The 23,675-nt window shown below is 40.5% G+C and overlaps 1 protein-coding gene and 1 long non-coding RNA gene across 6 annotated transcripts; one reads left to right on the plus strand and one right to left on the minus strand.

Moving 5' to 3' along the window:
- The first annotated feature begins 1,499 nt into the window (after positions 1-1,499).
- Positions 1,500-21,713, plus strand: crtc1b (CREB regulated transcription coactivator 1b). Of its 5 annotated transcripts, none has more exons than XM_040033307.1 (14): positions 1,513-1,770; positions 3,440-3,556; positions 4,130-4,255; positions 5,386-5,447; positions 5,689-5,783; positions 6,277-6,362; positions 6,444-6,487; positions 11,833-12,056; positions 12,642-12,793; positions 13,886-14,122; positions 16,895-16,981; positions 18,736-18,822; positions 18,906-19,080; positions 19,677-21,713. In XM_040033307.1, exons 1-14 carry the CDS (start codon positions 1,645-1,647, stop codon positions 19,880-19,882), a joined length of 1,824 nt encoding a protein of 607 aa, XP_039889241.1. In that variant the 5' UTR covers positions 1,513-1,644; the 3' UTR covers positions 19,883-21,713. The 5 variants fall into 5 exon arrangements, with proteins under 5 accessions (XP_039889258.1, XP_039889241.1, XP_039889251.1 ...); XM_040033317.1 differs by having other exon boundaries at positions 1,514-1,770; positions 6,292-6,362; positions 19,671-19,882; XM_040033297.1 differs by having other exon boundaries at positions 1,515-1,770; positions 19,671-21,713.
- On the minus strand, positions 7,543-9,198 carry LOC120734537. Its single transcript, XR_005696027.1, has 3 exons — positions 9,029-9,198; positions 8,378-8,436; positions 7,543-8,273 (listed from the first exon to the last, which is right to left on the minus strand). It is a non-coding gene; the product is annotated as an uncharacterized LOC120734537 (long non-coding RNA).
- Positions 21,714-23,675: the final 1,962 nt, after the last annotated feature.

Below are 23,675 nucleotides of genomic sequence, written 5' to 3' on the forward strand. Positions count from 1 at the left end.
TTGTTTTTACACTAATTTTACCAGAAAAGCTACTGTTGCAGTACAAACTGAAAACACACACACACTCATGCATTATATATGCCTCTCCAGTGTCTGTCCAGAGGCACAGGCCTAGGACAAGCTAAGATTCTGTGCAGGCAGATCCTCGGGCTGGTAAAGCACCTAATCAGCAAACAAAGATGGGGAGCAGGTGGATCACTCATTGATTCATATATTCAGGTTTCATTCCACATATTAATATAAAATAGCTTTTCCTTTCCCTTCAGTGTGTGATAAGTGAGTGTATAGTTGTTACCTTGTTTAGTTTTGTATATTTTTTGAGATCTACCATATTTTTGATGACCAGCAGTTTAGCTTCCTCCGGTGATCCTTTTAGTTTGATTTTACAGTTTGTCATCCAAGTACTTTCCCAGTTTCTTAAGGTACAGTGCTTGCTTGGCTCTTTGGTTAGATGTTCATTGATAAATACTTTATATGCTTTTAATTTTCTCCCTTGTCCCAGCAGTGCATTCTCGTGCTTCTGATTTACACTTAAGATAATAGCTGGTTTGTTGCTGGTGTTTATTCTGGGCACAGGGTGGCATGCGTCGATGTTGTCACAGTCCAGATCAATCCCTTTGGACTGCAGGAAAGCAGCAACCTGTTGTACCATGGAGCTAACGTCCAGCTCCCCTGGTTCCTCACTGCTATTGACAGTCCCTGCCTGAGCGTATGAGCGGGGTTTAATATGAAGCAGTCATTTATCCTGGAATACCGTTGCAGGTCTGCAATCCTTTTCTCTTACTCTATGTTTTAGATGCAGAGGAGCTTTACCTCCTCCACAATGTTAAGGATGCTGTTCTACTGCAACCTGATAGTAGAAATTTCCTCCATTAGGAAGTCAAGAGACTTTTTAATGTCCTCGACAGCTGTCAGAGTCCACTTGGCCCCATGGTACCCTTCAGTGTTAGCCTAATAGCTCGTTGGCTAGCCTGCAATTACCTCTTCAACTCTTTTAGTCCAATATCCAGTATCAGGGTTGCATTCCAGACAGGGTCATACCAAAAGTTTCAAACAATTAGACCATTGTCCTTGATCCAATAAAACGATGGCCAGAAAATCTACAAAAAACAATTAAAATATACCACACAACAGCTCACAATCTCTCTCACATAGTGAAGTTTAATTCAATACATTCAGACTTTCATTGGATATATGCAAGTTTTCAGTCAGTATATTCAGACTTCCATTGCATATCTTCTAGTTTAATTCAATATGATCCAACTTTCTCGTCATAAACTAGAGCTTCATGCGATATATGTAGACTTTCCTTCCATTCTGGATAGTTCATGCGCTGTTTTTTTCTGTTGTATCCATTGCATTCATTACTGCTTCATTCCATGCTGTTTTTATTCTGTTTGAAAATTCTGTTCTCTTTTATGTGAACTTATTTATTTACTTAACTATTTATAGCATGCATCTGGGGCACACGATTTCCCTTGTGGCAGTGTGTATTTTATCTGCAACTCACCCTGCCGCAAACTCTGGCAATAACTGAAGCAAAAAAGAAAAACATCAACAGACACGTTGACTGTGCGTGATGACGACCGGGAGAGCCCGGAGTGGTGCGCAGCGTAACATTCCATTGAGAAGAAGAGGGGAAAGATGGCGTCCTCTAACAATCCTCGCAAATTTAGCGAAAAAATCGCTTTGCATAATCAGAAGCAGGCGGAAGAGACCGCCGCGTTTGAAGAAGTGATGAAAGACCTGAACATCACCAGAGCTGCGCGGGTAAGACCCCCACAGAGGGGCTGTTTACCTCTCGTTGCATCGCTGTTTGGCAGCTAACGAACACTGCGGAGATGTATCGGAAAGGTTGGGATGCTATGTAAGCTAAAGTTCATATTAGCGTCCTTTGCTGCATCAGTGCAATGCTGCGGAGCGACGTTTCCCCCGCGCCTGTTAAAACAAGCCAGCATTATTTGACTTCCAGCAGCACTAACCAGCTTAGCCTCGCCTGCTGGAGCTGTGGATAATGTGCACCTGTTCTCCCCTGCCTGTGGCTGCTGACATTTCGTTAGCTAATAGACAAATCGTCTGGCATGGTAGTGACCGCATTAGAGCACGTTAGGAAAAGTTAGCTGCGATTTAGAAACGGAATGGGAAGCAATGTTGGTTGACAGAGAGATTAGCCAAACAGATGTTAACCAGCTGTGTGTGTGTGTGTGTGTGTGTGTGTGTGTTTCTTATTTATTAAGGGGAAAGAGGGTAACCCCCACATTACCCGTAACATTATTTTCATAGCATACACTTACGGAGAGCAAAGTCAGCTCTGACTAAATGATCCACATGTCTCGTTTTACTCGCTCTATCTTTAGCAAAGTGTGAATGGCAGCTTTCTCACTACAATGAAAGCACTGGCTGCCTCAACCACTACAAGTGGAGCAGATGTTTTCATTAGGCTGCTGTTTATTATGCCAATTCAATTGGCTCTAACTGAAGCTGCAAGTCCACTGGTGATGAATAAAATGTGGGTTTTTTCTAACGCTGAGACATGATGTTCGTTTTACTGTCTGTCTTTTTTTGTTGTTGTTGTCATTTTACAGAAGTGAATATAACTGTGGATGAAAAGCTCTGGTTTAGATATAGCAGATGATAATTATGTAAAAAAAACAGTAAAATGGAGCTGAAATGGGATTTTTTTTTTTTTTTAAAGTTTTAAAATAACTTCCAGAATGACTTGTCATAATTGTTGGCGATTTCTCGCAATTTTTGATGATGAACTAATTGTTTCAGGGCTGTTCGTCTCAAAACATATAAACCATATTGTTGCCAGGAAACGTTGGGGCTAATTGTTGGTCTAGTTGCTGGAAATGATGCCCACTTACCACGCTGCGTCAGTGTAAACCTGAGCTGTACTGTTATTTACTGCAAAGGGGGAGGGGTGGGGGGAATTGAATTTACTACTCAGTTTTATGGTCTCTGCCTGATTTCTTTGTGTTGCCATCCAAACATCCATCCATGGCATCAGTTCTGATCATTTATCCTCACGCATTTCATTTCATATTCGAGGCCTTCCATCACAGTGTTGTTTTTGTTTTTTAATAACATATATGACTTTTGTTTTGACTACTGTTGTGTGGTTAATGTAGTAGCCAGGTGTGTTACATGGAAAGTGTGACTGTAATTACACCAGCTGTCAGTCAGGTGTCATTCACATCAGCTGATGTGATTTTTCTTTTCTTTTTATTTGCTATTAAAATATGTTCTCTGCCTCCTGATTATTCGTGGTACCGCCACATCTGCCTGGCTCATCACGTTTCATCTGTCAGTTAATGAATTCATCAGTCTTTCATATCCCACACTGTGGTCTGGCATGCACCATTTGTTTTTAGCATCTCTTTTTTGTGTATTGGATCAGTCATTCACTCATGCTTTCATGCAATTTTACTTTGCACAGTTGCAGTTACAGAAGACCCAGTATTTGCAACTAGGGCAGAATCGTGGACAGTACTATGGAGGCTCACTGCCCAATGTCAATCAGATTGGAAATGGCAACATTGACCTGCCTTTTCAGGTGAGCCCCTGGCCTCTCTCGGCTGGTAAATCAATGGTTTGTTGTAGACCAGTGTGCCCTTCTCAGCTGTTGGTGATACTATTGGACATACAAAGGTTGCAGGTGTCTGTGGTGTTGGTGAAAGAACCCAGAAAATTCCTCTAAAGCCATTAAAGAAAGTCTGCAGGCTTATTTATGGCTGTGCTGACAGTAAAGTGTTTAGACATTACCTTGTCGTCAAAGTTGCATAAAGCATCGGGTTTTATCAGGGTCCAAGAGTGAAGGAGAAGACGTGCACTACAGCTGGGTTTTTCTTGTTTCTTTTTGTTTTGTTTGGGTTTTTTTCACCCTGATGCGTAATTTGGTTCCTAAATTTTAAATAGACCATTGCTTGTCATGGCTTTCCATTTTTAATACATTTGCCAACTCAAGCATCAGTATGGGGGGCCCATGGCTTGACTCATTTTGAAACAAACACATGTGCACCATTTATCCTCAGACATTATCCTAAGACACAGTTTTATAGTGTAAGCAATTTTTGTTTTTGTTTTCTTTGTGGGCGGGGCCTCATTCACCTGATGTGTCCACCTCCAGAACTCAGTGCTGGATACCAGTCGGACAACCAGGCACCACGGGCTGGTGGACCGTGTTTACCGTGACCGGAACCGCATCACTTCGCCTCACCGCCGGCCGCTAACAGTCGACAAACATGGACGCCAGATATCCTTTCGTTTCAAGCGCACTGTGATGAGGAATGTGTTATTGTTTTGGTCTGATTTTTAAGTCAAAATTCTGATTTGTGTCTGGAGACAAGCTACTTCAGCGTAGCAGACTGCTTTAAATTTAAGCTTTTAGCTGTTTAATTGATCAGCTTTCATTAGTCTTCATGTATTTGTGTGATACGTTTATTTATTTATATATATATATGTATATATATATATATATATATATATATATATATATATAGTTAGAATAATGAATGACTGAAATTCTGAAACAATAGCCTTTTGTTCTAATGACAGTTTTCATTGCTGACACTATCAGGACTATTTTAAAGTCTTTTAGCTTGTCGTCATGTTATTCCTAAACATTTAGCCAGTGCCACTGATGATAAACAGAAACACAACAGATAGACATCAGCCACTGATGTTGGGAAATGTCCTCTTACTTGTCGAGAGGCCAAAATGCCAATATGCAGCCTTGAGATAGGGGCTAAACTTTGTGGGATGAATAGTTTTGAATGTAAGTAAGGCCTCAGTTGCACAGGCCTAGAGACTGTTTTGAGATCCCCTAGCAACTTCTTTGTTGCTAGGGAAAGATGTGTATTTCCCAACTAGTTGGGCGTTGGTTCCTGGAGGTTGCAATGACCAGATAAAATGGATGGGAAAGAGGGCCCCACACCAGAAACCTCCAGGAGCAGTGGTTGCCTGTAGTTTGCCTGGAAAGTGGTTAAGTAGGGGTTAAGGTTATTTAGTCATCCGTGTTTTTATATTGTCATATGGACCAGAGATTGCTACCAGACTGGTTAACAATGATTGCTGTTTAAGGAAACGCAATTACTATTCATCATATGAGATGTGTTAAGATATCATCTGTCAGTAATGGTGCTGAGTGGATTTTAAGAGAGTGAGTGTTTGTTATGCTGCATGTACTGACAGCCTGATATTGAACTATGTAACACGATGCGTTGTAGACAGTTGACAAGACCATCAATATATTCGTCTATTAGATAACAAGATATCAAAGTAAATGTATCAAAGTAAAGCTTGCGTGTGGTTATTTATTATTTAGCAGGTCTTTTGGGCTGATTAGGGTAAGAAAACAAATTTATTTCCCTTGACTAAATTCACATTGACAGCTGTCCTTACAGCTCAGTTTACCTCTCCCCACCGCCAGACACTAGCTGGAGAAGGTAAGGCACCTCCTTTTGTCCATTTGCCAAAATAAGAACTAGGACACACAGCCAGATACAGCGCTCTTCCAAAGATTAAATGACATGACTCTGTGCAGCCTAGTTGATGCACAACTTCTAAAGTAAACCAGAAGGTCTAGAACAGATTTCTGATAGATTTGATGCTGCAGAGCTTGAATTCTGCCAGTATTCATGAGCTGGCATTGGTTTTGCTTGAATTTCATCTGTCTCTCACGTACAGGACAAATTCAGACTCTGCCTTACACCAGAGCGCCATGAATCCAAAGCCCCAGGAGGTCTTTGCCGGGGGATCACAGGAGCTGCAGCCTAAACGAGGTAGAGGAAGATCCCGTTACAAAGACACAGAGCTGCTTTTATTTATTAATGTAGAATGTACTAATGCAGACAGGAAACCTCAAAAGACATAAAGGGGCTGGTGTCACACAGTGGTAGTTCTTGGTGAAATATTTATAAAGTAAATGGATCTCTAGCAAAGTTTCTGCATTCTGGTTCAGCCCTCGGCTGGATGTGGAGGAGTAGCATCTCTGAATGAGGCTGATTCAGGAGGATCTAGAGAGGAAAATCAGTAATTAACTGATTATGCATTGATTATGTCTTTTTATGTGTGAAGCTCTGATAAAGCGAAGCCAAGATTAGCTGGCATCCTTTCAGTCTGTCTGATGGTCACCTTCTATTTTTAGACTCTAGAATCTGGTGCACAGCACTATATTCTGCATGACTGGCTCCGATATTGATGACTCATTTTTTTTTGGTTTGTTATGTATTTTTGTCATGGCAAGCAACTGTGTCTTGCTGTTTCACTAATTAGTACTGCTGCTAACAGTGCCTGGAACGGAGAACTCGGAGACAAGTGCAGACAAGGATGTGCAGAAACAGTTGTGGGATGACAAGAAGGTACCAACGGGACAGGGAAGGGCTGCAGAGTGTACACCAGTGACGCAAGACTTGTGTCTCATGATTGCATTTTCTTCTCAGGATGATTCATCAAAGCCCAACACTTGTGATGTCCCAGGAATCAAGTGAGTGGTTTACGTTGTTTGTTTTATTATTCTTCAAAGAGCAATGCCACTCGAGTATTGTGCATGAAGCAATATGTGGACATTAGTTGTCTGCCATATTGGACGTGATACAGCTAGGCTGCTAGGGAGAAATGTGCGTTCCTCAACTGGTTGGCGGTCGTTCCTGGAAGTTGTTGGCTCTCACTGGGTGAAAGAGTTGCAAATGATTTGTGCTCCTAGTGATTGCTTTGGAGTTTGAATTTCTGTGACCTAAGAATTGACAAGAAAACTTTGGCACATGTTTTTTTTCCTTTAGTTGGAAGAATAACCATCAACCAGATATAATCCTTTAAATCTCAATCTCAATAAGTAGCCAGGTTTTATTACTGGTGTGTTTTGTAGCGCTCTGGACTAAGTAAACAACAGTTCAGTATTAATCTGCTACTCTCTTTTTTTTCTATAACTGCTTTTTTCTTTTTCATTTGGATGGTTGACTGAAGTTTTTTGTGCATTCCCCATGTGTCAGGTAACTGAGGAAATCCTCCAGCATCTGTGAGGAAAATCATAGATGTTGCTAGTTTCGCCTTTCAGGATTATTTTGCTGGTGCGCTCCCCCCCCCCAGTAAATCAGATCAGATATGGCTGGGGGAAAGTCCTGTAGTGATAGGCAATCAGGTGCCATTTTTCTACGAGCACTATAAAGTACAAACATAAAATGCTTCATAATGACATTTAAAGCAAAAATCCTTTTTCGTGTTAACGTTGGATATTAGAAAAATGGCACTGAAAGAATTGGAAATAAATGGGAGAATTTTGCAAGACCAAACATGGATGGACCACAAAAAAAAAAAAAATGGGGGCAAAGTCAGCTATTTCTAACCATTTTATTATCTGATTTCTCTGGTGAGAAAGCCCATGTACTTTCCCATGTCCCAGTTCAAAGTTCATTTAGATAATCTGTCAAAATAACAGAAAAAGCAGGACTTGCTTCTTGAAATGCTTCGGAGTGGGTTAGGAACTCCCGACAAACCCCCTTAATATGTTCAATCCAATTTAATGCAAAGACGTGAGACCTGTTTAATAGAATCAGGTTCAGCTTTATTGACCAAGTACAAGGAATTAACCTTGGGCTTTTTCTTTGCTCTCAGTGTCCATAATAAAGTTGATAACATGACAGATACATCAGCCACAGTCATATTTATTGTGCAAAGTGGCGGAGTGCAAAGATGCTGAATAAATAAAAAGGCTGGTTAACAGACAGAATTACACAAAATAGAGCAAAACTTAAGTGATTATTGTCATTTATTGGTTAGGAAGTTAACATATTCTCTCATAAATCAGGTTAGGTACAGTTATTTTCACAATAGATGGCCATCACAATAAATCTTAATATGTGTGATTGAATCAATTTCCTCTGATTGGTAAACATTTTATTTGTTGACCTTTACCACAAAGAAAGTCACAATCTTGTGAAAGCATACAGTAAAATGGATCATTTACATGTGTTCAAAAGACAGTTTAGATCCCCTTTTATTTATCATCCCTCCCCTTATTGAAACTTCCCTACTTTGATAGGATATGAAAAATACACAGACAAATGCATGGTTAAAAAAGCTAGTTGTAACAACATAGTTGCAACTGTAACTATGTTATGGAAGCACAGCAGCTACGACGGCCATTGTGACAGAAGTCAGGCTGATTTTGTTAATGGCTGCGGTGCTGTTTGTTGTGCTTTGCATTGTGGTAGTTGCATTTTGGGTTGGGGTGGTTGTAGTTTCTGCATTCACTTCTGGTATCTGTGAAATGGCTGACATTGAAATTGATGGATTAACTTCAGACTCATTGCTACAAATTCTTCGACTGCTTATAATATGCTTATAATATAATTTGTTGTTATTTGCTAACACTTACCGACAAGTAGAAACAGAATGAAACAGATCTTGAGAATCATTGTGGAAAAGTCCTTGAACCTTCAAAAATAAAATGATTGATTATTGTTTAATGTTAAATTCACATTTGTGTTTCCCAAAAATTTGGAAATAGCATTAAATATAATCTATAATGACATAGTTTAAATAAATAAAGTATAGTATAACAATAGCTCAATAAAGTAAATCAAGTATGAAAAGTGAAATAAATACAATAAAAACTCACTTCATAAAAATCTAAACCAAATACATTCAGTTATTGTCTTATTAGTGTAATTTTCTAAATGACAGAAGTGTCATTTTTCTATATGTTTCTAATTCATAATGCAATAACATCATCTTTAATTTAGAACAGCATAAACGTTTGTTTTTTTAAATTACTGTAATCATTATACAGCTCTTTCTATAATAATGTAACTTTTAAATGAAAAAAAAATCACTTCCATAGTTTTGCTTTAAAGCAAAACACTTTTTTTTTTTCTTTTTTCAGGAAAAACCACATTGGCTTGACAGAAAAGATGGTCATGAACCAATTTGTCATATTTTATTTTCCATATTGTAACAAAGTAAAGTCTTCAGTAAATCTTTCCCTGACTCTAAAGTTTAATCAGATATTCTAGATTTGAAAACTTACAGTTTAATCGTTCTGAGTTGTCTTCAGTCGTGCCGATGCTCACCAACTCCAGCTGTTTGTTGTTTAATCTCTGACGGTCTGCAGCTTTTATACCTGCACAATGTCGATACGATGACATCAGATGCTGAACAGAGACACAGCTTGTAAAACTGGTTGACCATCTTTTCTTGCCAGTATCAACAACATGATGTGATGTATATGTGATTTTTATATCTATCTATATAACTATATATCTATATCTATGTCTATAGATATCTATATTTATATAGATATATATATAGGTAGCTACCAATCTATATCTATCTTTTTGTTTGTTTTTCAGCACAGCATTTAAGCAAACGGTTAATAGGTGGATGGTTTATTTAAGCTACTGGGGGTTTTTATGTGATTAAACGTACTGGTGAAGCTTGGATGTGTTTTTGCTTTTTGTTTCTTTTTTTTGGGGGGGGGGGGTGCAGGCATATGTTGATGTATCTTTAGATATGCAAATGTATACATAAGAGACAGGAATGAAAAAATAGCATAATATAACATATGGCATAAAATAGAAGAGCCAACTGGCGGTCCATCTGCATCTAAAGGACAAAGGTCACTCCTTTGAGGATGCCAATGTTCACATGGTTTGATGGTTTGAAAGACGAGTAAAAGAAGCCATCTATGTCCACTGTGAATGACCATCTTTGAATAGAGGTGGTGGCTTACGACCACAACTATCTGCCATCTATAAACCAGTTTTGAGATCCTTCCCAGATGCCTTAATGCCCACTCGCATCCTGGGCCTTCTGACCTCCGGAAATCACATGATAGGGTGAAGTTTCACAATGAGTCACCCAAAACCTTGGCTGATAGTGACCTACACCCGTTTTCACACCTTGGCTCGTGTGATTAGGTAGAGCAAAAACAGTCAACATTCAGTTTTTTGTATTAACACGTTTATTCTTAAACACAGCCTGAGCTCTAATACGGAAGCTTTCTTATCATTTCTTTAAGTGGTCTTCAGGAATAGTCCTTGAAGCTTCTTCAAGGACTTTCTAAGAAGCTCTTCTTTGAGTGTTAAAACTGGTTCCCAGAAAGTTGATTCTGTTCATCTGGACGTAGTGTTCTCAGTGGGAGAAAGATTTCGTCAGTCATCCAAGTGACTTCTTCAGTCTCCGCTGCCTGCAGGTTTCCCCAACCTTATAAACATTACCTTTGCACAATAACTGAAACTAGCCCACTGCAGCTGTGATGTCAGTTTCACGGTCATTAAAATGTTTCTCCCACTGAAAACGCTACGTCCAGATGAACAGAATCTTCTGAAACTTCTTGGGATTTACTTACCTGGATGATTGAGCATGCATCAAGATATTTTAAAACTGCTTCTTTGGTAAAAAAAAAAAATCTTGACTTGGGTGCCCTTTTTTATTTGAATGATTCAAAGGTCAGTGTCTGAAGATGGTCAGGTTCAAGGACTGGACTGAAAATGAGTGAAAAAGCAGCAAATGTCCAAATAAGAACTTTGCAGAACTATTGCTCAAGAACACTTTCAACAAATTCAAAGAAAATCTGGCTCCTTGGAAGCAAAGTAGAACAAATTTAAGACTTTGCACAGTATTGTAATATTTTCTGTTATAGGCTCACAAATCACAAATTATGTTTTGACAGCTGTACATAAAAAGAAACACGAAATGTGCTGTCAGTTCTCAGAGACGTCACGAAAGAATTTGCATCTTTTTTGCTTCTAAATTCAAATAATATCCACGTTTAAAGGTTATACAAGAAAATAAACAAAAAAACTAAATGCACGCTCATTTGGTTAGTCAAAAATGAAGCAAACTATTATGAAACCCTGTCACTCCTGCTGTGCACTTCTGTGTAACTCGTGTTAAGCCTCCATATTACAAGTTTACAATTATGTGCTAGAAAAAAACTGGAAAAATTGCTAAAAGCAACTTTTCGGTGGGACACAATACCCATTAGGTAATTAATCTAGAAGAAACGTTATTACAAGATCATTATGTTGTGATGTAACAGGAGTGGCTTACACATACTCGTTCCCAGGAGACACAAATCCCTTGGTGGTTGCACCAGAAACAATATCTGGCATCAAAATCTGCCAGATGAGCTTCCTTTGTGACCAAAGAGTCAGCCAAAAGAGCCTTTTTTAGATTTCCTATTATTAGTAATAGATTATCGTTCCTGCTTCTCTCTAAATGAAGTCTGCTTGTGTTTGCTGTATTTGGTTCAAACTGACCAAAGCAAAGCATGAAACAGGTCTTGCAATGATTTCTCCTTGCTAGAAACTGAAAACATTTTCAAGAAAGTGAACTTACGAGACACAGAATACACACTGAGAAAGGATTGTCAGCTGATGGAAAATTCTAGCACAGCTGGGAATTATTTATCTGTGGGCATCACTGAGTGAAAGCACAACAGGCTTCAGTTTAGCCAAGCTTGTTTGTAGAGCACTTTATGCTAAGGACAGAATTAAAAATACAAAAATGAATAATAATAATAATAATAATAATATTAACAAGAACAATACATAAAAATATATATTTAAAAACAGAAAAAGTGCATAAAAAGCACGATCAGAATAATATAATTCAAATTATAAATAAAAATGAAAACTGACTCTGGTACTGTGGCCAATAAACAGAGGTGGGTTTTAAGAAGTTATTAAAATAGCATTTAATCTAAAGCAAACATGCTACCCACTGTCACCTAACTGTTGTGGCCTTTTATTAAAAATGCTCATATGCTTGGTCACAGTCTTGTTTCACACAAGCTGTTCTTATGTCTGATAGAAAATGTGCTCTTTTCAGCATATTCCCCTCGCCAGACCAGGAGTTGAACCCATCCGTGCTCCCAGCCGCACATAACACCGGCGGTTCGCTGCCCGATCTGACTAATATTCAGTTCCCCCCACCGCTTTCTACCCCGCTGGACCCCGAGGACACCGTGGCCTTCCCCTCCCTCAGCGCAGCCAACAGCACGGGCAGCCTCACCACCAACCTCACCCACCTGGGTATAAGCGCCGCCAGCCACGGTAATAATCAACATTTTGTGTTCATTAAAGGGGTAAAACGGGTAAATTTAACAAAGCAGAGGGATTGTACCGACCAGTGTTGTAGCACAGAAATTTAGCTTTAAGTGGAATGTGTTTGTTTACAAAGGAGAACCACTAAACACTTGTGCAGCTGAAAGAAAACATAAAAAATGCCGGTAGTTTTCATACAAATGACAACAAAACAGCAGGATTTAATTTGATGCTCCACAAGTGTTGAGTCTAGCTCTGCAGGCGGCACGCAGTGTGGCCAACAGGATCTGGTTCAGCATCAGTTTGTAACTTTCTGTTATGTTGTAACACCTAATGTGTAAAATACCAAATGTAGGGGCTTGTGCTTTATCACATTGATGCACTTTTACAGACTTTTACTTTGACTTAGACTCACTCTTCTGCACTCAGTATCAGTCCCTACCGTACAGGCATTTAAAGTTGGTGGTTTTTGCTGTTTTACTTTTTCTGATGTTTCTTATTTACACCAGTTGGTGCATTAAAGCTAAGTTGGAGACAAAAAACAGGTACGTGTACATCCATAGTTTCTTTTCTTCTTTTTTTTTGACTTCCCAGGGATCCCCACTTCCTCTCAGCCCACCATGACCGTGACTGCACAGCGCCGGCAGCCACCGGTGGTGCCGCTTACCCTAACCTCTGACCTCCATCTCCAACAATCTCCTCAGCAGCTCTCACCCACCCTTTCCTCACCAGTTAGCATTACACAGGTAAGGATTAATTAAAATTAGTTTCATTCTCTTTCAGGAACAATGTATTTGTATATCCAAGGTATTTGGACCAAAAATGGATGAAGTCAGAAATTTAAAAATAGTTATTGCACTTGCATCCCGATGTGTTGAATTTGAAACAAATAAGTGTCATCACTTACTGCAAAAAGAGGTCACATTATATTAACCCTTAAGGATTTTTCACATTAGTTTATGGTGCCGTTTCAAGTCTTTTTCCATTAATGATTAATTATATTTTGTAGGTTTTGTGCACAGAATAAATTACAGAATAAAATACTGCATTTTAGGATATGCTACATTATGGTCAAACTCTCATTGGTTCAGTATTTGTTTATGTCCAGATAGTCATCAGTAGAAAGGAAGAGTGTGGCTTTACAAAGTCAGGCATGAGAGAGCAACAGAGTCGGTATTGTAGGGAGGCCGTGGTGGATGAGCGTGACACATTTACATATTTATCAGCTTAGTTGATCTTTCTTTTTTTCCCAGTATTCATATGCAGTCTGGTTAAGTTAAAGAAACACTACATGGCTATGTTGATTTTAGCAAACTTTTACTTTGAAGGAGACTTTTCACAGTTTCAGTTGAGTCTTTGCAGTCAAGTCGGCAAATTGCAGGCATGTGCCGAAGACCAAAGCAATCGCAAGGAGGTTGTTGGTGCAGCACTGCACCAACAACAAATTATCTTTGCAAATTATCTTTGCAGATAATTTCACCTGGTACTTTCAACTGGTTCGAGAATACATACGTTTCCTTATCAGCTAGAGGTTGCCAGGGGGTTGCTAGGCCCTAAGTGACTGAAATCATCTGCAGTAATGTGTTCCTATGTGTAAATAGCACTGTTGGATGCTGAGAACAGCCTCTTAATGATATCTGTGTCTTTGTCCTTATGCTTTTAGTACAGATCCATAAATTGTAGTGCTTTTGAAACGTCAAGCTGTATACTAATGAGTATTCAACACATACTAGGTGGTTAAAGATAAGATAAAACATTTAAACACCACACCCCTACCCCCCAGTTCATGCTGCAGAAATCACTGCTACTTGGACTAATTTATCCCCATCGTTCTGCAGGTCATGCCAACAGAGTCATTGACCCTGGAACAGCAGCTTTCTCAGTACCCTCTGTTCAACCAGCTGACAGCTCAGGCTCAGGCTCAGCTGATCAGTGACCTCCAGAAGCAGCAGGCCCTGCCACAAGGCATCCAGCTCATTACCTTGCCAACTCTGGCCTCCGCTGGTACAGCGTCTGCCACTGCCAGCAGTCCCTCACCAGACAGCCAGACCACTGGCAGCATGAGCATCAGCTCGGTAAGATGCAGTTTAACAAGAACGTGGAAGCTTAGATAAAAATCTGATGACATGATTGAGATAATTTTGCTTATTTTTAAGCTGCTGTTCATTTTACCACTTTGATGATGCTACCCTAAATACATCGCAGTAAATATCTGCACATCCTTTCTATGCTAATTTATTTCTAATTACATAGATTAACTTAGCTAAGAAGCATAAACACATATAACTCTTTGCTACAAGATGTCACTGTAAAGTTGTTTGATGTTAACATCTTTGTAAATGATGGTTTATGAAAAAAGAAATGTGCATTTGGTCGTTCTTTAAAACACAAGTGTTTGAGGTATAATCAGAAGGTTTAGGCTTTACCCTAACTGAACATTGCCCAGTCTCTTCAAGAACATCCTGGATCACTTTAAGCCCAGCTGGTATTTTATTTAGTTGGTTTACCTGGAACTCTTTTTCTGCCTCCCTTTCATTTGTAAATGGTTGGACTAGATGGACTGCACTAGACTAGGTGTTTTGTTTTTCACTGTTGAGTGCTCAAAGCACAGACTTTGAGCTTTGTGCCTGAACAGTGCATCAAACTTGTGTTTCTTTAACTTGATTTTTTAAGGAGTCAAATTTAACAGGAGGAAGTGATCCCAAACATCCCGGACTTCACTATAGTCTATTCTAGCTTATACCACATTTGCACATGCAAATGTACATTTCCATGCGGGCTCCCACACGTACAGTGGGGCAAAAAAGTATTTAGTCAGCCACCGATTGTGCAAGTTCCCCCACCTAAAATGATGACAGAGGTCAGTAATTTGCACCAGAGGTACACTTCAACTGTGAGAGACAGAATGTGAAAAAAAAAATCCATGAATCCACATGGTAGGATTTGTAAAGAATTTATTCGTAAATCAGGGTGGAAAATAAGTATTTGGTCAATAACAAAAATACAACTCAATACTTTGTAACATAACCTTTGTTGGCAATAACAGAGGTCAAACGTTTACTATAGGTCTTTACCAGGTTTGCACACACAGTAGCTGGTATTTTGGCCCATTCCTCCATGCAGATCTTCTCGAGAGCAGTGATGTCTTGGGGCTGTCGCCGAGCAACACGGACTTTCAACTCCCGCCACAGATTTTCTATGGGGTTGAGGTCTGGAGACTGGCTAGGCCACTCCAGGACTTTCAAATGCTTCTTACGGAGCCACTCCTTTGTTGCCCGGGCGGTGTGTTTTGGATCATTGTCATGTTGGAAGACCCAGCCTCGTTTCATCTTCAAAGTTCTCACTGATGGAAGGAGGTTTTGGCTCAAAATCTCACGATACATGGCCCCATTCATTCTGTCCTTAACACGGATCAGTCGTCCTGTCCCCTTGGCAGAAAAACAGCCCCATAGCATGATGTTTCCACCCCCATGCTTCACAGTAGGTATGGTGTTCTTGGGATGCAACTCAGTATTCTTCTTCCTCCAAACACGACGAGTTGAGTTTATACCAAAAATTTCTACTTTGGTTTCATCTGACCACATGACATTTTCCCAATCCTCTGCTGTATCATCCATGTGCTCTCTGGCAAACTTCAGACGGGCCTGGACATGCACTGGCTTCAGCAGCGGAACACGTCTGGCACTGCGGGATTTGATTCCCTGCCGTTGTAGTGTGTTACTGATGGTGACCTTTGTTACTTTGGTCCCAGCTCTCTGCAGGTCATTCACCAGGTCCCCCCGTGTGGTTCTGGGATCTTTGCTCACCGTTCTCATGATCATTTTGACCCCACGGGATGAGATCTTGCGTGGAGCCCCAGATCGAGGGAGATTATCAGTGGTCTTGTATGTCTTCCATTTTCTGATGATTGCTCCCACAGTTGATTTTTTCACACCAAGCTGCTTGCCTATTGTAGATTCACTCTTCCCAGTCTGGTGCAGGTCTACAATACTTTTCCTGGTGTCCTTCGAAAGCTCTTTGGTCTTGGCCATGGCGGAGTTTGGAGTCTGACTGTTTGAGGCTGTGGACAGGTGTCTTTTATACAGATGATGAGTTCAAACAGGTGCCATTCATACAGGTAACGAGTGGGGGACAGAAAAGCTTCTTACAGAAGACGTTACAGGTCTGTGAGAGCCAGAGATTTTCCTTGTTTGAGGTGACCAAATACTTATTTTCCACCCTAATTTACGAATAAATTCTTTAAAAATCCTACCATGTGGATTCATGGATTTTTTTTTTTCCACATTCTGTCTCTTACAGTTGAAGTGTACCTCTGGTGCAAATTACTGACCTCTGTCATCATTTTAAGTGGGGGAACTTGTACAATCGGTGGCTGACTAAATACTTTTTTGCCCCACTGTATTCCACAGTGGCGACTTTTAAATTTTCCTTGGAAAATGTGGCTTTAGGTGTAAACAGCTGAAAACATATATTTTGTGAAAACCTACCTAGTACCTAGTTCTCTTCAACACCGGTAATCATCCACAAACAAAACATCCACACATTTGAGCTTGAAATAGAAGTTGATGAAAAGGTCAGAACAACATTTCCAGAGACCGATGTAAAAATTGCAGCATTGCTGAAAGTGATCCAGAGATGCACTCAGATATGATTTTAAATTCTTAATAGATCAAAGTTTAATCAGCTAAGGTCTTTGATTTCCATGGACTAGCTTCCTGAGCTTTTTAGTCCTACCTCATATGTTTTGAGCAGACCCTAAGTTGATGCCTTCTCACGTGTCATCGTTTTTAGACTTGTGTATGACAGGCATGAAGCTTAGTGCTAGCTAACCCTCTTCCCTCCAACAGTACCGCAATCAGACTGGCTCACCAGCCACTCAGTCTCCAACCTCCCCAGTCTCCAATCAAGGCTTCTCCCCTGGAGGCTCACCTCAAGTAAGGGCCCACCCACCGAGCTACCTGCTGTTTGGGGAAGGGCTTTGCTCCTGGGGGAAAGCTAATTGTAGAGAGTTAGGCTGCTTTTCATTCACTGTATCCACACTTAATCACTCATGCTGTCAACAGCTGCATAGCTCATTTCTTCATCAGCACTGCCATCATTCACAGCGTGCATGGCAACATATTGATAGCCTATTGATGGAGGCTCTGACACTTTGTAGCCTTAAAATATTCAGCTTGTATCCTCAACCATTACAGTTTCTCACATGTAATTCACCCAAACTATATTCTCTGTGTCAGATATATTCTGAGGAAAGTCTTGGTTTGTTTGTTTTTTCATGGGTGGGGGACATGCCAGGCTGGAGCATGTAGGTGGCAAGATACGTACGTGCAGGAAAAAATATCTGCTTTATTGTCACATAGTCAGGTCATCATCATGCAAACTTTATGCTAGGGAGATAACCTTATTGGCCTAGCCCAGGGGTAGGCAACTCCAGGCCTCGAGTGCCAGCTTTAGATGTATCCTTGATCCAACACAGCTGATCCAAATTGCTAAAAGACCTCCTCAACATGTCTTGAAGTTCTCCAGAGGCCTGGTAATGAACTAATCATTTGATTCAGGTGTGTTGACCCAGGGTGAGATCTAAAACCTGCAGGACACCAGCCCTCGAGGCCTGGAGTTGCCTACCCCTGGCCTAGCCGTTCCATCCCAGTGATTTGGACATTTACACTGTAACACAGTGTAAATGTAGTTTTTTTTAAAAGGCAGTTTAATTACAGTTAGTTTCCAGAACATGCATCCTTGTTTCATCTCTATTGTTTTGTCTTATTATTTGAAACCGTGGAAGGGGATCTTATGTTGTTTGCCTCTGTTTTGGACTTTATATGAAGACAAAGACTAGATGTAAAGCTCACAGGGGCTAACAGAGGCTAAAATCAGGTAACAGAGGCTAACAGTAGCTAAATGAGGCAAAAACGGCATTGCTACTAACAGTTCAGCATATTCTCAACAGCTCACTTACTATGTGGAGACAGTAATTCATGGATGCCACTTGTAGTATCAGTAGCATTTTATTCACTACCCCTGCTAACTACATATGTGTTCAGTTCGGCTTTATTTATATAGTGCCAAATTACACCAACGAACGCCTCAAGGCACTTTCTGCTGTAAGGTAAATCCTAGGTAGGTATGTATACTCAATGAGCCCAGACAACTTTCCAAATATACCAGAATATAATAAATATTATTTAAAAAAATAAATAACTTTACCTTTTTTGCACTGGAGTCCCTACAGTGGTGGTGAGTTGAGTGTTGCCACGGTAATATGATGACAACAACCCATCTGAATTAGTTTTTGTCTTGAGCTGGGCTGTCGTGGTCCTATCTACGAGGATGGGACAAACTGAAGCACCCTGGTTGTTTGTCATTTATAATAAAACTGTAAAGTGTGCTTTCAATTTTAATAATAAACTAATCATTAAAGAGAGGCGCTATTGCATCTTCTGTTAGCCTCCTCTTTTTGTGTTTAACCATGACAGTCGTGGTCACGAGGTCCATTTGCTTTGCTCGCTGCTCACTCTGACAGCTGTGACTTTGTGTGCTGCTTGTGTTTTTTGTTACTCCATCGCTGAAAGTGTCTGCTTGTGAACTCAGATATTTTCTCTCTCTGTAAAGATTTGTGTTATTATTGTAGCCACTGCAATGGTGTATTTCTCATATATATTTTTGAGGGTTGTTTGTGTTCCTCCAGCACATCCCCGTGGTGGGCAGCATATTCGGCGACTCCTTTTATGATCAACAGCTGGCATCGAGGCAGACAAACGCTCTCTCCCATCAGGTGACACGTAACGTTAAGTAAAAGGTTTTCTTTAGATTCTCTCTGACTTCAATGTGTGTAACGCGTACAATTGTGCTTTTTAGCTCGAGCAGTTCAACATGATCGAAAACCCCATCAGCTCCACCAGCCTTTACAACCAGTGCTCCACCCTCAACTACACGCAGGCAGCCATGATGGGGCTCACTGGGAGCAGCCTACCCGACTCTCAGCAGCTCGGCTACAGCAGCCACGGCAACATCCCCAACATCATCCTAACAGGTAGCCACAGCACCTGTGTGTGTGTGTTTGCCCTTTGATACATTAAAGGTTCTTTGCATAAATGCCAAGCATCCGTCAAAAAATCGGTGATGAGCAATAAACGAGGCCCCCCTGTGCTGGTGTGTTGCACATGACTGAGATTTCAGTCAATATACGCTCTATCTGGGCTAAGGTAAAGAAGTCTAAAGGCAACTGAGCCGAAACTAACAGCAGAATTCTCCAGAGACCATACGAGGGAACAACTTCTTTTAGACACTTCCACATTTTACTAAATTGCCAAAGTTTCTTGTTTTATACACTTCTATCATCCAGTCTAATAAACAACACCAAATAAGAGTCGATAGCAGAATAAACTGTACGTCTGTGCAGAGTTGGTGTACTATCATCTAAGTAAACCTTCCAGTGACTTGAACGTTTGTCTTTGGGTTTTAAAGGTACTTTGCAATCCACTTGTGCATTAGTTCTAAAATAGGATCTCTGTGGTAGGGAAACATGTAGAAATACTTGTCCCAATTTAGCTTGAATCGGTAAAAACTCTAACCCGATTCTTGCCAGGCGTGCACGTTGTTCTCAGCGCTTGTATTTCTCAGTCACAGGTGAGTCTCCGCCAAGCCTGTCCAAAGAGCTGACCAACTCTCTTGCGGGAGTTGGCGACGTCAGCTTCGACGCAGATTCTCAATTCCCTCTGGACGAGCTGAAGATCGACCCGCTCACCCTGGACGGACTGCACATGCTCAACGACCCCGACATGGTGCTTGCCGACCCCGCCACCGAGGACACGTTTAGAATGGACAGGCTGTGACGTGAAGAAAAAGAAAACTCGTTAACGGAGAGAACCAAAGGGCAGGATGATCCCTCTTCCTCGTTGCATGGCCGTCCAGCTGTCCAACTTTGCCCTTTGAAACAATGCGGCAACAAAAGACACCGGGGGGGGAAAAAGACATCCAGCGGCTCGCCGGGGGGAATGCCTCGCTGTCGTTTTGAATGAGATTGGTCGCTCAGCGCTTTTGCTAGCCTACTGTGTTTACAGTGTACCATTACATGCCACATATATTCCAAAAACGCACATTTGGCGGTTTTCTTTTCTTTTCATATCCACTTTATTATTTATTTTGTTGATATTTGCTTGTAGCAGGAAGCTGCTAGGACATTGGGCGAAACTGCACCCGATATAAGCGGCCGTGTTTTTAAGAAAAAAGGGAGCGAGAAAAAAGAAACCGAAAAAAACATGGTCGCTTTGCTAATACCGTGCAATGAAATAGAACGGTTTTCCCATCATGCTATAACGGCTTTCTATTTCACACTCAAAGCTTTATTTTTGACAACCAAATGTTATTTTCATTGTGTACTTGTGTGTTTTTATGCTTCATCTATTTATATGTTCTATTTATTTATTTGGTTAAAGATTTTATATTCCATTTCATAATTTCAATTTGATGCCAAAATGTTTTCTGTAGGCATCGTGTAATATTGCACTGATGTAATTTGTGTCTATTTATTGATTACTAACATATTTATAAATGTGTTTATTAAGCTATTTTTGGTTTATCGAGGAGTGCAAAACCTCCCCATAGTTGCCCTTCGGTGTTCAGTGTGCCATTTTCTGATGTAAGATGTGGCGACCGTTAACCATGCTGCAGCCCAACAGTCCAATCCAGATACGACAGTTTTTTTTTTTAGCACCGCTCCAAAAAATGCTGCGTGCTCCGGAAATGCGTTGGCTTAAAGCCACACACGTGATCTTTAACTGAGAAAAATCATCAGGAAGAAAAACAGAAGCATCTAAATTTATTTTCTCCTGATGAAAAGCCAGAATACATACATATATACACGTTCAGGCCGACCCTCTTCTCAGTGAAGGAAGGTGTCTGTTTTTAAACCAGAGATCACTGAAATCTTTTAAAGTCGTCACTGTGAAATCACCTGATTTTGCCTTACGGGAGTATTCTACTGTTCTACTTAAGTGTCTAACGTGACAGCGTATTTTCGTAACTTACTGTAACGTTTTCTCGTATTTGAGAGAAACTTTTGGTCAGTGATGTTTGTGGTTATGTTGTGTAAGGTTTGACAAATCAATGTACTGTATTTTGTAGCGGTACACTTTATAGCCAAATTGTTGGATGTTTTCTAAAGCGGGGCAAAAACGAGAAAAAAAAAAAAGTCAAAGGCGGGTTTGAAGTGTTCGAGATGGAGCGCAATTGTGGGGAGGCTTTTTGCTCCTTTACAGGGAAGCTCTAACAAAAACGCTGCTGACTCGACGCGTGGGTATTTCTTACTGAACTACTTGGTTTTCATAAGCTCCACGCTTCTAGTTTATGAGAGGATGGGATAAAGTAGACAAAGTAGAATATGGCTATATAAATCTATTTATATGCTAAGTATTGTGTGCAATCTGATTTTTTGGCAACCAAATGAACACCACACAAATCGGCGGTGTAGCAGAGTCACATCGTTTGAATACGCAGACAGACTTTAAGGGGTCAGTCAGCCCGCCTAAATCTTTTGTCAGAGTTTCCCTGAGAGTCACGTGCAGTCTGTGGGATCATGTTTGTTATATTGTAACATTTGTGTACAGATGTGCTAATATTTTTACTCACAGCGCTGATGGGAAGAGTTCCCAAATCCCCCTTGCTGAAAAAAGAGAAAAAGGAATCACGTTTGGTTTACCTCTACAGCTGGACGGTTCGTCTCAGTTGAAGTGTTTTCTTGTCTGCTGTAAACCTCCATCAACGGTTTTTGTTTGCCTTCAACGGGCCTGTGATTCCTATGCAAAATGAGACAAATAAGATGCTTGAAGGAAAAATCCACCTCTGGTGTTTTATTAGCCAACAGAATTTGCACGTTAAGCTGGATTTATTCTTCTTTTTGCAGGCGAGCAAGCAGTGTGACTCTTGTATTACAGATGGTAGACTTTGGAGATGTCAATTTTATTTTAAAAAGAAACATTATTGCAGATTAAAATGGAACCTCAAATGTCAAACATGGTAAATGTCGTGCAGGCCGTATAATATTTTAAGACTTTAAGGGCTTTGTAGTTTATGACAGAATTAAAAATCACCTCACTTAAAAACTGGAATTGGGCGGCATCTCTTTTAAAGACTAAACATCGTGGCTCTACGCTAGAAAACTGACACTATTGGGAGTGTGCGCGTGTAGGATGTTGTAGTGTGTCATGGTGGTGCTAATGACAATCAACAAGTGGAATACAAATTCATTTCCATACCAGAGAAGCATAAATCCAGCTTAATTTTGAAGTTTTGGCCTCAAAAACTGTAAATTGTGATTTATCTAGTTACCTGAATCGCCCTCTTCGTCCTGTGCGACTGTTGAACATGGTGCAAAATTGCTGCTCTAGAAAGACACCCTTTGCCCCTGACCCTAAATGAACCCGCGTCAAACTTTTGCATTACCCACAGGACGAAGAAAAATGCGACACACACTAATTCTGCTTCGTAAAGCAGCTAACGTTGGATTTTTCCTTCAAGCCTCCGAAACAAACGTGTAGAAAACACACTCTACGGATTACATTTCCAAAGGTTTGTGTACCTAAAAGATATTAAGCGTCACGTGCACTGTCGTGCTGCCAATAACGCCAGTGATTTGAGCTTTCCTGCCATCTCCTTTCTTTCGTCCTGCTGAAGTCATTTATTCACTGACCTTGTACATATGCTATAGCTGAAACAAAATGCATGACTTACCTGACAGTCAAAACCTCTAAATGAAGGCCTTCTATAGCTCTGCAGGTTTGATTTGTGTAACGTAACACTACCACAAAGTCTAAAGGGATGCATGTAAGGGTTTCTCTTGTTCAGTGACTCTGTTACCTCCATCTCTGTACAATGCTACTTGATGAATGATAAAAGAATGTATTTTAAGTGGCAGTGTCCTAGTTTTAACCCTTTGCCAAATGAACCCGACGATGTTTGGTGCGTTTGGTCCGTCACAGAAGGCGACCAGGCTTCCATTTCTCTCTGCACTCTTTCATTTGCCCCTTTTCTCCTTTTAAGGAATCAGACTGTTGCTTGTTCCACGCTTTCTCCTACTACTGTAGCATCTCTCTGCGTACGAGTGTAAAGCGGTCCCTTCTTGTATAGAAAGATCTTGCGGTCGTTCCGGCCTTCTCCTTGGCTTTGTTGATGCGGGATCCGTCCCGTGGAAGTTGCAGATTGGCACGTGCGCTGATCGTTTGCATATGTGAACTTGACTCTTCTGACGCTTCTGTGTTACGCAGTCAGCCGCATGACATGATAGACACGTCGAGCAGATTATTATAACATGTTATGTGCAGGACTTTGATCTCGCTATGCTGAAGTGGAGTGCTTTTCAAGACACCGGATTTTGTTGTTGTTGCCTATCATGTCACGTTCTGGACTGGGTAAAAAGCAACTGTGTGTGTTGGGTTTTTTTTATTCTCTTGGTTTCTTTCTTTGTTTTGTTTTTTTGTGTATGTGTGTGCAATGTTTAGTCCACTGGTTGCTTCGCACTTTATTTGTGATTTCCTGGCTTTTGAGCAGAGACTGTTCTGCCTGACGTGAATGCTGACTGTTTCACACCAGATGTATACTCCGGAAATATTTTCATGTCAAAGAAAAGAT

This window comes from Simochromis diagramma, unplaced genomic scaffold (genome assembly GCF_900408965.1).
Source record: "Simochromis diagramma unplaced genomic scaffold, fSimDia1.1 OVJJ01000334.1, whole genome shotgun sequence".
NCBI classification, from domain to species: domain Eukaryota; kingdom Metazoa; phylum Chordata; class Actinopteri; order Cichliformes; family Cichlidae; genus Simochromis; species Simochromis diagramma.

What these genes read in the sequence shown, in the direction of transcription:
- crtc1b (XM_040033297.1), top strand. Translation starts at nt 1,645, where the DNA reads ATGGCGTCCTCTAACAATCCTCGCAAATTTAGCGAAAAAATCGCTTTG. An exon ending in TGTGATGTCCCAGGAATCAA is followed by an intron (nt 6,488 to 11,832) that starts GTGAGTGGTTTA and finishes TGCTCTTTTCAG; the next exon opens with CATATTCCCCTCGCCAGACC. An exon ending in CAAACGCTCTCTCCCATCAG is followed by an intron (nt 18,823 to 18,905) that starts GTGACACGTAAC and finishes TGTGCTTTTTAG; the next exon opens with CTCGAGCAGTTCAACATGAT.